This window comes from Belonocnema kinseyi, chromosome 7 (genome assembly GCF_010883055.1).
Source record: "Belonocnema kinseyi isolate 2016_QV_RU_SX_M_011 chromosome 7, B_treatae_v1, whole genome shotgun sequence".
NCBI lineage: Eukaryota > Metazoa > Arthropoda > Insecta > Hymenoptera > Cynipidae > Belonocnema > Belonocnema kinseyi.
The window spans coordinates 128,302,737-128,318,554 of NC_046663.1; the positions used below are offsets into that span (position 1 = coordinate 128,302,737).

The window sequence follows — 15,818 nt, forward strand, 5'->3', positions numbered from 1 at the left end:
TAGCTTAGGCTTCCTAGCTGCAGAGAACCGTTGAATGAGGTGGGGGGTAGGAGAGCTCGGTGCGCAACTTCAGACTACGCTCGTCCGCTCTCTGATAATAATGATCATCAAATAACTAAAAAACATGTTTAAAAACGCAGTGATGCAAAAATTAAACAAATTCAGAACAGTTCAAAGAGTTCAGGAAAAAATCAGAGGATTTTAAAAGAATTACAATAATTCAAAAGCCTTCAGATAATACAAAATAGTTTAGAGAACTTTCAAAGAATTCGGAGAATTTGAAAAAAATTAAGAGAATTCAAAAGAATTCAGAAGTATTTAGAGAATCGAGTTTAATTCAGAGAATTCAGAAGAATTCGCGGACAGCAAAAAAATTGAAAGAGTTCAAAAGAAATGACACAATTCAAAGAATTTACAAAATACGAAAGAATTAAGGGAATTCAAAAGACGTCAGACATTTTAGCAGAATTGACAAAATTTATAAGAATTTATCGAATTCAGGATTTGTTAATCGTTAATCCTGCACTGGTGTACTTCAAGAGCACTCCTATAGCTCCGTCTTACTTCTTCCTTCTCACTCCGACCTGCGTCATTTTTTTGTGAGCAATTCAAAAATATAAGAATATATTTTGATTACTGGGACACCTTATATTATAAAAATAAATATACCTTGTTTTTCTTGTTACGTCCAGATAATCGCATTCATCCCAAGGAATCATGTTTGTACTTTTAAGATCATGATCCTCGTCCTCTTCATTTTCACTTGCGAGATCATTAATTTCTCCTTCCAATGTATCTGGACTACGAGGTGTAACTGGTGTCCTCGTGTTACTTCCTGGCGTACGCCTTTGACTTGAACCATCTGTCTGTCGAACAAATAATAGGAAGGTAGTTTTCGTATAAGATTCGGGATAGTGCGTTGCCATGGTTGTTATAATCGATATCGTCTTGGCTTCAAAGATTCACGTCCTAATGAATTTAAAGTCACTGCCAGTTATTTTTCGGTATTGTTGCCAGTTATGCCCACCGTATTTTAGTACACGAAGAGAAGTTTAGTAGATCCGCTCACCCAACACGTATACAATTGTCGCGCCAATTACACAGTAAATAGCGTCACTTCTGTTTAGTAGAACGCCTTCACGATTTTGGGGGAACAATTACCCCGAACAGGCCGAACTGTTTAATCAACAGAATAATCGAGCCTTCTTGCACACGCGGCGCTTGCAGCACAGTTCCGCGCTTGTGCAGTTTAAGAAAATATAGTACCCACATTTCGGAGCGACGGATCCCCGCAAGCTTGAGGTAACCAGTGCCCCGAATCTGGAGAAAATGCAACACTAAGCCGAGGTGTAGCGACTCTCTCACTGCTGGTGCGAAGGTTTTACCTAACTTCTCTCCGTGTGGATTTTGCGTTTTTATCAATAGGGGTAAAAATATTAATTTTGGGTTTTAAATGTAAAATTATACTTCAATGTATGTTTTATTTGATAAAATTGTACTTATTTCCTTAAAGTTTCCGTAAAAAAGTAAATTTTATGTTTGAAGAAAAATTTGACACTTATGCTATTGGCACACGCTAACTTTAAATGCATTTTTTCATTCAGCGGTTTTTCGAAGTTGCAAATCCGATCTGAATGAACCTTAAGTGTTCATTTTGGGAGCAAAATGTTGGGAATTTATCGAATGACACATATTATCATATCAAATATTTCATCTCGTGACCTACTTAGTACATGGCTTGAAAGATACTTGGCATGTGAAAGATAGGTATATTTTTAAAAATAAATATCGGCTTCACGGACTTCTATTTTATGTAAGACATTATTTTCCCAGTGTGCGCTTTAAAAAAATATAAGTCCTCCGATGAAACTTGGGCCAGGGACAGAGGTTGAATTTTCTAGCCCTTAGCTTTTACTTTTCTTTCTAAAATGGACCCCTTTTTGTCTCAAAAGAAAATTAATTTTTTCCCCAAAGATCTTTGAGATTAGAGTGAGATTATTGTCGCTTATTCATGAAAGGAAACATCATATTCCTTTCTTTAAAATACCATCTTTTTGAGGATATAAAATTGTTTTAATAATAACAAAAAAATTTAATTGCTACAGTTTTAATAAGCTTTTTTCACGGTCTTTCATCAATCATAGGGGCCATCCATATACCACGCGGACGATTTTTCACCACTTTTTGACCCCCCGGCCCCTAAACTGTCCAAGTGGACGTATTTTATGAAGATATAGATATTATTGGTCTTCAAAGCACAATATAAAAAATTCGAGTGTACTTCGAGTATACCTTGTCTGATTTCAGTATCTTTTTCACAGATTTAGGAGAACGAATATCCACGTGGGTTCTAGTCCGATCCCCCCCTGCCCCCCTCGTGACAAGCGTGGAATTTTGTCATATGCCCTCCCTCTAAACTGTCCACATAGTATATGGCTGGCCCTATAACAAAATTTTAAAACTAGTATATTTTATAGTAAGGAAGAGAGCAACATCTGTCCATGGTGAGGGACATTTTTCTAAAACGAGTTTCGAAAACATTTCTCAAGTCATGAAGAATGGTCTCATCCATGACATGCACTGTACTTTTTTGGTAGAGACACGCAAAATGTAAAGCGTGGTCCGCTGGTGGCGGATTGAACATAATATATCTTATCGAATCGACGCAACCCAGTTTATAATGTTAGACTTCATACCCTACGACCTCTGAGCTACTACACGGTCCAATATTATATATGCGCCTGCTCACGTCGGTCGAAAAGAGAGATTAGTCCAGTCAAAAAATTCTGAAAATTGCCATCAGAAATTGATTTCTGATATTAATATTCATGTAGGTTTTATAGTTTAAGAGATATAATGCAAAAAATATTTCTTTTGCGAATATGACGCGAACCGTAATAGATAGCGAGAAACGCCTTGAACCAGCGTGTAGAGCGTGAAATTTGAATTAGGATCCGTTTGTTACATTTTTTTTTGCCTTATTAATTTTTAAAGAAAATCATAGTGTGTAAACATGCAACCGTGTACTAGCAGAAACTATAGCGTTCAAAGTCGAGTTGCCGATGAGTATTCGGGCAGCAGCCTGCATTATCAGCTGACGGTAATTGCGCGAGCTTCTGTTCGTTACTTCTCATTATAACTGTTCGTTCATTTATTTTTTTTGAAAATTACGCGAAATTTTTGGTTTTAAACTTTTCGTACATAATAATTAAAGAATAAACATAGTGTTTTGGAAGCGGTTAGACAAGTGTGTTAGATATTTAGAGAAGCTAAGGCAGTCTTATTTTAAGGTAAGATAATTGATCTTTTAATTTATCATCAATTTTTTTTATTTATTTGATAACGTTTTCTAGAAGTTTTATAAGCACACTGACACACACAATATATTTTTACATAAATTTGATCACCATAGTCTTCACGATTTTTTCAGATGCTTAAAACGATATCTTCAGTAAGTTGAGAGTTTTTGAAGTTTGAAACTTTGAAAACAGTGATTTTTTCGTTATATTTCAATTTTTGGTCAACATTTCTTCCTTGGATTAATTTGTACTGTACGAATTTTTTTATTCTGATGTAACAACAAACGACTATCAAAAACTGAAACTGTATAAAAAAATTTTGGTGATAAATGTACTTACGTAGGATATAATTTTTATTTAAGAATCGAAGTTTCGAAGATAATCAAATATGATATAAAATTATATATTTTTTTAATGTCCTTTTCAGGGGTCTCTAAGGACCCTAAAACACAAGTAAGTTCAGAAGGAAAAAACCAAATAACTAGCTAGCAAAAACCTTTTTCTACATATTTAAATGAGTTTCCATGATTTTTTCAGATGCTTAAAACGATATCTTCAGTAAGTTGAAACTTTTTTAAGTTTGAAACTTTGAAAACAGTAATTTATTCGATGTATTTCAATTTTGGGTCGCCATTCCTCCATCGAATCAGTTTTCACTGCAGACATTCATTGATTTTAATGTGACAAACGATTTCCAAAATTTTTTATTATAAAAAAGATTATAGTAATTAATGTATTCACGTAGAATATAATATTTATTTAAAAATTGAAGTTTCGAAGATAATCAAAAATGGTAGAAAATTATGCATTTTTTAAAGTCCTTTTTAGAAGTCTACCTGGAACTAAAAATACATGCAAGTTCAGGAGGAAAAGTCGGAATAACTATAATTTCGATTTTGGCGGATCATTAAGTAAAATAATGTTTTTAGCTTCAAAAAAAAGTTCGGGCCGTGAGCTATTTCTCTGTTATTTCCTATTAATTGACAGATAATTTTAAATGTACTCACGTTTTGCAACTCTTTGCTTAATTTCTAAGTAGCAAAGAACTTTTCATTTCAATCTTATATGTATTTTTAGGTCCTAACATTCCTTTGAAAACGATAATAAACCAAATGTAAGATTTTTTACCATTTTTGTTTATCTTCGAAACATCGATTTTTGAATGAAAATGATATCCTACGTATTTACATTCTGCGTCAGAATTTTCTTTCGCAATAATAATGTTTGAAAATCGTTTTTTACTTAAAAATTAATGAATTCGTGCAGTAAAAACTGATTTGATGAAGATATTGTGACAGAACATAGAAATATTTCGAACAAATCACTGCTTTCAACAGTAAAAACTTCAAAAAGTTTCTGCTAACTAAAGATAACGTTTTAAAAATCTAAAAAAGGCATGAAGACTCATTTTTATATATAGGAAGAGATTTTTGGTAGCCGTAAACAAAATAAAATTTTTTTGTTTTCACGGTTCAGCCTAGTATATACTGAATAAAATTATACTGTTTGAAGTGAAGAATATTTTTTACATTTTAAAATAAATATGATTATTATGTTATAAATTGAAGTATGATAATTTTATTAATAACAATTTTTGTTTTTCTCTGCATATATTCAAAGTCCATTTTTTAAAAAGACACTTACTTTTATTCACGCCGATTATGGAAATAGTTGAATCATACAACATGTACGTATTAATTTTTCTTTTAATGTTTTGAGCAGACAGTGCTCTACACGTTTCCATCTTCAAAAGTGTAGAAAGTAAACTCAACGTATTTATCCCTAAGTAATATAAATTTCACAGTATCTTTTCCTTTAAATCTCTTATATTTACCTATCAAATTTCATAGTGCATATTTCCAAAACATAAAACGCTTTTGATTTTTGTTAACATTACTCAATGAAATAAAACAATTTATTGACTGTCAATAAATAATTTATTAGTTTTATCAACAAAGCTAATAAAAATGTATGTATTTTTTTTATTGTGAATTTTCGCTAATCAGCATGAAAAGTAACAGTCAATTAGAAAATGTCTAAAGAACATCATTTTTGACGCGTATCATTAAAAATATTGGTTTAAATATACTAGCTTATGATAAAATAAATTTTATAAATTGCTTATGCCTTTCAAAGTACATAATGAATTCTTATTTAAATAATTAATAGCACACATTACAGTTAGTATGCCATTAGAATTTAAAAATTGTTTTAGGTCTACTTAACAATAGAAGTCGATTCCGAAACTCAACCTGTTTGCAGTATTTGCAATGATGCATTATATAATTCATCTATCTTTAGTACCGTTAAAACAAAGGAATAGACACTTTTATTACAAAAAGTAAAGTAAGACAAGATGAAAAATGGAAATTATGGATTGAAAAAGAATGTCTTACTGCTCACGAGGTTTGTCGAAGGAGATATTTTGCATTGCATTCTAAGCCACCCAAGAAAAGGCAGTCAACATCAGATGTTGATGAAGGTGAATCGTCATCACCCATTCTTCGTTTTACTGAACCAATATCACCGACTTCTGATTTGAATAATCTCTTTGATTTTTCTACATTATGTTTTCTTTGCGGCAAAAAATTAAAATCAAAAGAAAAAACTTTTCTTAAGTTGAAGCGAAAATACTTATATGATAGATTTGTAGATGAAGCAGTTCGAAAAGGTGATGAAAATAGTCGTTTAATTTTACATCGCCTTCAAAGTAGACAGTTTAATGATGAACAATTTTCTTATCATACATCCTGCCATTTAGCTTTCTTTTCACAGACATCACAATCATCTGATAACTCGAGCAAGGAAAAAAATATTAAACTTGAAAAAGTTGATTCTTTGATTGAATCAACCAAAGGTTTGCTAGTTGATTTTGATTCTTTGCGTAAAATAGTAAGATGATGTTATGAGTAACCGATTACTGTTTAAAAATTTAAAAGACAAATATGGTGATGACATAACTATTATACAGAATATTGGCAAACCTCCCATTATTTATTATAAAATGTATGACATTGCAAAAATTTGTAATGATTGGATATGTGGAGCAGGCTCTTTGAACGACCTAGCCAAAAAAAAAATTATTCGTTGCTTCACAAATTCTTCGTGACGAGGTATTAAAGATTGAGTATGATAATAAATCATATGCACCTTCTAGTAGATTTCTGGGCAATGTTACTTCAAATATTCCACCTTATTTGAAATACTTCATTTCTGACTTATTAAAGAGCAAAAAAGACTTGAAAAAATGTGCAAATGAAGAAAATAATAATATTAAGCGCTATAGTATTGCACATTCTAGTGTTGCCTTCCTTCGCCCTATACACTTTTTATTTCTAATTTACAATTAGCATTGGGAACGTATACATATATATATAATTAAAATTTTGTCATAAGGACAACCGCAGGATTTCGCTGGGAGCGGGTGCTAATCTGGAAAATTGCACCAGCTCCCAGCGAAACCGCGGTAAAAATTTCAGCCACAACCACGTCTCACGACCGTGAGATAGGTGGTTACAGTCTACAAAGGAATCAATGCGACGATCTAGTAAAAGCCTCGTGCACCCTAAGAACACGAAGCGACCCAAGGACAACCGCCTTCTGCATTTTTATCACAAGTGTTTTAGCATATTGTTGACACACCGGGATGCTTTTTAGGCCATTAGCAAGTGAAAGCTTGACACCTTCAAGAGCGCCGATGATAAGGACGATTAGTTTAACAGAATATTCCGGGTACAATCGTTGCAACACCCTTATAAGGTCTCGATACCTCTCTTTCTTTTCATTCTCCTTGGTTATGATGTTTTTGTCAGCTGGTTCTGAAAATTCGATAATGAACATGGTTCGCTTCTTGAAGTCAAGAAGAACCATGTCAGGCCTCGAATGAGCAACAGAAACAATTGTCGAAAATATAAAGTTCCAGCATATGTGGCACTTCCCATTCTCGACGATTGACTCAATTTCCCTAGGAGCATTTAGAGGAGCGATCTTACGGTTAATGCTGTAAGAGTGACAGAGATCGTGATAAAGCACTCTTAGTGCCGCATTGTGCCTTTGAATGTAGGTCGTTCCCGCGTGAGTTGGACAACTAGATACTATGTGAGCTAAATGCTCGGGGTGTGCATGGCACGCCCTGCAGCTATCATCGGGAATGTCTTGGCTCAAAATGTGGCGACGGTATGTTAAGGAGGAAATGACACCGTATTGGCATGCAAAAATGAAACCCTCCGTACCAGACTTCAATCCGGGCGATTTAAGGAAAGCAAACGTTAGCTCACAAGACATTGACTGATCCCTCACCTTTCTGTGGAAAGGTGCTTTGTACAGAAACGCTCATTTGCCCACTTGTTCGTGATTCCTGACCATATTAAGAAGAGGTTCTCTTCCATTTGCAACTCTATGTGCTGTACCCAGAATAATCCTGTTGTGAAGACATTCAAGACTCAATATTCCGCGACCCCCTTGACGGCGTGAGATCTACAGTTGTGGAACGGAAGACTTAAGATGCATGCTTTTGTTCATGTGCATAACCTTTCTTGTCCCGACATCAAGAGATCTGAGCTCGTTCTTCGTCCATGGAACTACTCCAAATGAATAGAGTAGTACCGGGACGACAAGCATGTTCGTTGCAGATACTTTGTTCCTCGCCGACAGTTCGGAAGACCAAATCTATCGGATGAGACGTTTGTATCTGCTTCGGAGTGTATCCTTTATAGATGTCACATCCTGAATGCGGCTCTGTGGCACGCCCAGGTATGTATAAGTCTCTCCAGCACAAAGGTGTCGTATGGCGCTTCTATCAACGAGCTCAGGATCTTCAGGGATGCCATTAAGTTTTCCTCGCTTCAAATAAACCTTGGCGCATTTGTCTAACAAAGGAGTGGGCTCATGGTGTCGCCCTGAAGGACACCTCTCTGAAAGGTGACCTTGTTAGTTGTCACACTATTTTTTCCAGATGAGATAGTAAATCTGGTTTTCCAAAGTGGCATCAATCTCTCTATGCACCCAACTATTTGCGGATGAACCTTTAAGATTTCCAAAAGACAGATGATCAGTCTATGGGAGGTCGAATCGAAAGCTTTTCGATAATCAATCCAGGCTATCGATAGGTCACGCTGGTAGAATGCTGCATCTTTGCAGACACATTTATCAATTAGCAGGTTCTCCCGACATCTGGCTACGCCTTTTCTTGAGCCTCGTTGTTCATACATTTCTTGCCACACAGGTTTAATTGCTCGAAAAATCCTATCATTTAGGATAGCTGTGAATATCTTATAAAGTGTGTTCAGACAAGATATTGGTCTTCGCCCAGTCTATGCTGAACTTCGTAGACTTCTCTCCAAAATACTTCGACCTCCTCTGGTTTTGGTGGGTGTTCGACAGTAACTGGAGGGTCTTGGAAGAGTCGAGATGGGTTAGAGAGAAACTGTTGATTTTCTCTGACCCACCTCTCCCTCCGCTCTAGATTTCTCTTAGCGTCAAATAGTATCCATATTCTCTCAACAGTATGCTGCCTGATGGTCAGCAGCTTTGCCTTGTTAAGTGTGTGATAACGGGTCCGGAGTTCGCGCGCGAACTTTCGAACCTTGGCGGTAAAATTCCTTCCAGATGTGATATAGTCAATTACACACTGACTGCGGGACACGTACTATCTTGCCCAGCGTATCTTTATGGCAAGTTGATGCATTCGTGGGATGCAGAGGTCGGATCCTCCGGAAAAATGTCCACGAAGCTTGTCATCCATTTCATCCAGATCTTTAAGCTTGAAAGAAACCTCGGTGGTGATGTTTCTCCGGGTCGTAAAGCATCGCTCTTCATCTATTGGATGCCTGCCCGCGGTTGGTCTTGGTGTCGCCTCTCTTTCTCTGTTGCCAGCTTGTTCTAGTTGTGGTAGAGTAGGCGTTCCGCTTACATAGCCCCTTTTACGGAGTAGTTCAGCATGGTTTCGCAGACGTTGCTGCGAAAAGTGCGATAGTTCCAGGTGTTTTTCGCACTACAGAGCATGCATTTGTGCCATGTAACCCCGTTCAGGGGCCACACTCGCATCGTAGCACGCTAGCAAGTCGTGATTGACTCGCTTCGTCCACCCAAAGTTCGCGAGATCCCGCCGATCCATCGCATTGAATCCATATTCATTGGCTCCCCCAGCTCTCGATTGGTCGGCATTGTTGGCCGATCCATTGTCGGGAGCCCTGTGCGTTCTGTTGTTTTAAACCGCACTTACTACAACTATGTTTGGTGTTGTCCTTGTTGTTCTCACGAGAAGCTGGGGAAAGGAGTTCGTCCATCCTTGTAGAGCCCCGCATGCGAGGATAAGGCTGCGTACTCTCAGAGGTCAGCCGGTATTCCAGAGTCACCGTTCTAGACACCTCACCCAGGTGCCATTCAGCTTTCGGCGCGGTTTTCACACGTCCGCTTGGGGGTTAATTTCTTCGGGACCACCCCTGGACAATTGTACGCGACTGCCTATTTATTTTTGTAACCATATGCAGCAGAAACCCTTGGTACAGGGACCCTCTATCCGCAACCCGAGATTGATTGATTGATTGATTCTCGCTTCTGTGGAGCCATTGTCACTTTAAAAAATTAACAAGTTGCTCCGTTAACACGAGGAATGTCTTTCAGATAAGGGTTACCATTGATCCAGAACTTAAGTACAATTATGTGACAAGGGGCTTTTTGATGCGAAATATTTCAAAATTAAGGATCAAGAATAGAGAAAAGCGCAATTCAATTTAACGTAAATTGGGAACCTGAATTAGTTAATAGAGTATCTTTTGGTATTTTCATTAATATTAAATTAATTCGTTTCAGATTTATCGTTCTAGCAGGATTGGCACCGACGGCTGTACTCGCTACCAAATTCCTGAACAGGGCAAATTAAAAAAGGAACAATCCAAGACTCATAATTAATTTTAATGAGCCGGAAAATTCAAAACAAGTATACTAAAGATATATAAAATCGGAAAATGGGTAAAAGGAAATTTATCTCTGAGTTCATGCGTCAAGGGTAAAGTTTTAATGATAATTTTCCATAATAAACAAGCAAATATTCTTGAGAAACATAAAAGAATAATGTTACAAACAGGAGCACATAAGAAAATAATGTCACAAGCTTAACAAAGGCCAGCAATCCCAATTAAAAAAACTTCTCGAAAATAAAAGAAAAATTCATTTGGAAAAAAACATAGGGCAGCATATTTAACGAAACATAAAATTGGTGTACAGGGCCACGATCCCATCAATCAGCGATACTACCTGGTGAAGACTAAAACTACAAAAATTATTTATAAAAAAGTTGACAAATTATTAGAACAGGATATCATAGAACCCTCTTATTGTGATTCGTCAAACCCCATAGTTATGATAAAAAAACGAGGGAAAGTTTTTAGCTTTTGCTTGAGCTTTAGAAAGATTGATAATATTACAAAAAAGAACCTCTAGTCAATCCCACTGATGCCAGAAATACTTGACACTTTAAGATCAGCGAAATTCATTTTCAAAACTGATCTAAAATTAGCTTGTTTACAAATATCGTTGGAAGAAAATTCAAAACCAATAACAGCATTTACAGTCCCTGGAAAGAGCATGTATTAATTTACATGGATGCTATCTGGTTTGACAAATGCTCCAGTCACTTTCCAGAGCTGATGAATAACGTTTTTTCTTACTTAGATGACATTGTTATAGTAACTTAAAATTTTGATGATTATTTAAAATACTTGAATATCGTTATATATTTAGGTTTAAAGTTAACGGCAAAGGACTCCAAATAGATTAGGGAAAAAAATCAATTAATATTATAATTCCGTAAGCCTGAAAATATTAAACAATTACAGCGCGTAATAGGGATGGCAAGTTGGTACAGAAAATTTGTCCCAGACTTTGCTGAAATAACAGAACCAATATACAGATTACTCAAGAAAGATTGGGGATTCGGGATTAGAACAAAACGAAGCTTTTCAAAAAATCAAAGACTTTTTAACATCAGCACCAATTTTGACATGTCCAGATTTCACACAACTTTTTTAACTCGAAACTGACGAGAGTAACACAGGTTAGAGTCGTACTTACGCAAACAATCAACGGAGTGAACTACTTGATCGCTTACGCAAGTAGAAGTTTAAACAGCGAAAAATCTCGGTACTCGGCATCTGAAAAGAAACGGGCCATAAGAAAATTTAGGTCATATTTAGAAGGCTACAGATTTAAAATGATCATGGACCACTTAGCGTTAAATTGAGTCAACAACCTAAAAAAGCCCACTATTTAATTAGGCAGATAGGCTCTAGAACTTCTCAAATATAATGACAAAGTCATATACCGCCAAGGTAGCTCAAATTTCGTCCCTGAAGCTCTTTCAAGGTCAGGGGTACCAGAAAAATATAGCATTTGCGTTAGCTTGTAGCTTAGAATACCCGAAAGCAAACATAGATGACAAGAAAGATGACTAGTACTCTAACAAAATGAGACAAGTTAGAAAAAGATCAGAAGTACATGAAAAATGGCGAATCAGAGATTCAACACTCTATTTTTATCGAACTGACCCATTCAAATATATTCTTTTACCAGGCGAAACCCAGGAAGAACATTTAGGCACACAGAAAACTTATGGGAAAATTTTCGAACATTGCTTTTGGCCAGGGGTATATATTGACGTGATCAAATACATAAAAAATTACCAGACTTGTCAAAGAGTAAAAGCAAGTAACCAAAGTAAGATAGGAATGATGGAAAAAGGGTAATCGAAGAACCATGGGACTAAAATAGAGTCAGAGGATTTGAGGGACGCATCCGATATGAGTCGGAACCCCCCCCCCCCCCCCCCCCCCCCCCCCCCCCATGGGTCCCTAAGTCACGGGCGATGAACCGTCCCGTCCCGTCGTCAGTCTCTGCTCTTTCGTTCAGTCGTTAACCAGTCCCGCCGCTTGCTAATAGTGCTCTTGAAATTCGATGCGACCTGGTGCTTCTTCCCCACATGCAAACGTTCCGAAAAGCAAGGTTTCCAGTCACTGACTCGCTACTCCTCCACGAGGAAATTAATCGTCCCCCAGCAACCGTCATGAGCTGACCGTCGCTCATCTCTATGTAAGCGGCAATAAATATTAATATTTTATCAGTATATTTTATTGTGTTGATCCTGATTCTCAGCGTCCTAATCCCAGTTCCCCCTCGGTAGGCAATCCCGTCATAATGTCTTACCGAAAATTCCTGTATATGAGGACGCTTTGCAGCAAATTTTGTCCTTAAGTTGCATCCCTTTTCGCTTTAGGTTTTAAAACTCGCTCTTTCATAATAGAGAGGCACGAACTCTTCTTTTATTGCGATATTTCACTTGATGCTCTCCCACGGTATTTCTCTTGAGGTGGTTTACTGCAATTTGCTAAAGCCGCTTAACGTTTTCTCGCATGTTCTTGTTAACCAGCTGTTTAATCAGTGATTTCTACCTGATCATTTCGCAGTTCACCATTACCGCCATTTCGCATTCTGTGGCCTCCAGCGATGGCGCCGGGGGCGTCCCAACGATTCTCGGAGAGCGATAAGCGTTTTAAAATATTTAAAAGAATCTTTATGATATTTTATGGGTTTTGGTGTTCCTTTTGGTCCTTTTCATCTTTGTTCTCTGCTTGCCTGGCATAGAAACCCCAGTAAGTAGCAATGCTAGATAGCCTTCAAAGTTACGTGAGGAAACCTCAAGCCTGCTATCATTTTATTTTGTATTAATTTGTTCTCGGGTGAACTTATTTTTCCATTATTAGCTACGGACTATGTGTCTGGTTAAATGTGGATGTTAAACATTAATTTAATTTATATATAAAATAATAACATATAAAAGATGATCATTGATTGCCTTTACTGCCGATGGCAGTCAAATTGCTAGATCATAGAGACCCCAATAAAGGTACGTCGAAGTTATCCTTCAACTGATGCCTAATCCTTCGCGGGAAAAAATGGAATGTATTGTAAATTCGAGAAGAAAAAATGCAGACTCTTCGGTTTGAACTATGTAACGTCAAGTGACAGTACGGCCCTTGCGCCTTTCGACACTGATCTGATTCGGAAGGTGTGAGGCCCGAAATACCGATACCTCTCCCCAGAAAATTTGCCTGAGCCTATACCTCTCATAAACACACTGCAACCCATTGGATTACACCGACGACTCTCCAAGAATTCTTTACCCAAAAATGACATTGGCGTTTCTTCAGCCTTTCCTGGGTAACCAACACTGCCTAGATCTGCGATGCCTCTGTAATTGGTTTAATATACCCCATATTAAATATACACGATGGTTTTATGTCTGACTAAACCCTGACTCAGCGTCCGAATTGTCCCAATTTCAAAAAATTTTCCAAAAAATTCAAAATCTTAGTTTCTTACCAACATGAGAAATTGTCGAGACAGATGACAAAAATTTTAAAAAATGTCTGTAAATTTTTATAGAATTTCTAGAATAAGAAGTGCGCGATAGAAAATGGCGAAACAAAATGTAAATTTGAAAAATAGAAAAAGTAATAATAAATAAAATTGGGAAGAAAATTGATTGATGGAAAAGAAAGAATAGAGAAAGTAATTTCAAGCAGGAAAATAGTGACGAAAAAGACAAGATTATAGAAAATCTGTTCAGAAAATAAAGTTAAATTTAAAACTGAATAGAAAGTCATAGAAAGATAATTTGAAAGTTATTTAGATATTTTAAAGGGTTTTTGAGAAAAAAGAATCGTGTATTCAAGAGTATTAGACAAAAATGAACAAAACCCCGAACATCACGAAATCCAATCACATAATCAAATAAATTTGTCTTAAAATATGAATAAAGCAGATGGTACGATTCGTTCACGCCAGCAAGTCTTTTGCCGCCAAATTCGCATTTTGGCATGACATCGGATAGCGCACCACCAAATCTTACGCTAGTTCACGGAAATTGGAAGAATGCAGGAATTTATTCTGGTCATTCGGAAGCAGAATTATCAGAGCTAATAAAAATTTTATAACAAGGTAGAAGGTCAGTAGAAAATGTAAGAATTGATCAATTTCAAGAGAAATCAAACGTACTAAGACTAGGCTATACATTATATATTAAAATAAATGATTTTGTAATGCTGAAGAATTAGAAAATGTAGAGAAAGGATTTTAAGCAGAAATTGCAAACTCAAAAATTAGAGGACATGTTTTTAATGTTCCAGAAAATAAAGATTTAAGCAGAAATAAGAGAAATAATCAGCATCAGAATAATAGTGGGAGCGGCAACACTTAGAGCCAAAATCAAAATAATAAATACAATAATGGACAAAGTAGAGGTTATAACGAGCGAGGAGGTTACAAAGGTCGATTTTAAAACAGCAGAGGCAGATGCTTCCGTCCGCAATTACATAATCTCTTAATTTCTATGATGCGAAAACTAATATACCTACGAGCGAGAGTTCATTTTAATAATCAGAATCAACGTCCGAAGAAAATGTAATATACATAAATCAGAAGAGTGGGAACACGCATTGAAGTGCATAGAATACGGCGAATTCTAATTCTTGAAATAAAGATTATAGGCAATGAAGAGACGAAAGAAGATTTCATGTAAGGATGGATTTTAAGGCGTATTTGTACAAAGTATTGACCGATACCGGTGCGACGCACTCATACGTAGGCTACGATCTATTCAATACAAATAAACTTTTTAATTACGAAATTAAAAACCCTGATTCAGATAAATTAATTTCGGAAAATGGCGAGGAAGTGAGTATCATTATACAAGTACTCATTGCTGTCAAAATAGGCCATGTCACTAAAGAATTATTATTGAGCCTAGTACCAAAATTAAGAACAAAGAGTAAAATAGGAACAGATACTCTTAGCAAATTGAGATTAAAAATAGAATACGAAACTAACAATTGGTGGCGTCCGGAATTGCCGAATTGTGAGATTCGATATACGATCGAAGCTCATCCCAAAGTAAATCCGGAACCAATTAAAATAAATATATTAGAAAAAAAGAATATTAGTAAAGACATACGCGAAATAAGAACAAAAACAGGCTGGTCAAGTGTGGAGAGAGACATGAGATCAAGCAAGAGTAGGAACAAGAAAGAAAGCGAAAATAAGGAAAAATAGGAGAAGCAGATAGGAAAGAAAAAGAAACATATACTAAAGAAAGAGAGAAATAATAGCAAGGAAGAGAATAAGACTAAGAAGAGTGTGTGAATTAGATTCGATACTACTGTTAAGTTGCGTGATGGTAAACCCTAGCTCCTCCCATATATCGATTAGCGAGAACTCAACCCAGACACATATTCCACAGCTAATGGATATTAAAGTGCAGAATAGATTCCAGGTTCTAAAAAGGCTGGAATCTGACGAAATAAAAGGCAAATCGACAAATGAGATATATACTCTGAGCATATGTCACACGAAGTGTCAACTTAACAGAAGTACAGTCTGTCAAGTTAAAGCGTGGGTGGCTTTACTCGCAGTCGGTAAGGTGTATCGACATGATTTTGGTGTCAAAATATTAAGAAGAGCTCCCTC

At 36.4% G+C, this 15,818-nt stretch overlaps 1 protein-coding gene across 7 annotated transcripts in view; it reads right to left on the reverse strand.

The window, feature by feature from the left end:
• The window catches only part of LOC117176311, a 422,202-nt gene that overhangs the window by 43,558 nt on the left and 362,826 nt on the right, over positions 1-15,818 (reverse strand). For all 7 annotated transcript variants that reach the window (XR_004467600.1, XM_033366523.1, XM_033366524.1 and 4 more), the window contains one exon: positions 670-866. Coding sequence is in view for 6 of the 7 variants with exons in the window: in XM_033366523.1 (XP_033222414.1) it covers positions 670-866 (197 nt within the window). In the remaining variant the exon portion in view is untranslated. The remainder of the gene's footprint in view (positions 1-669; positions 867-15,818) is intronic.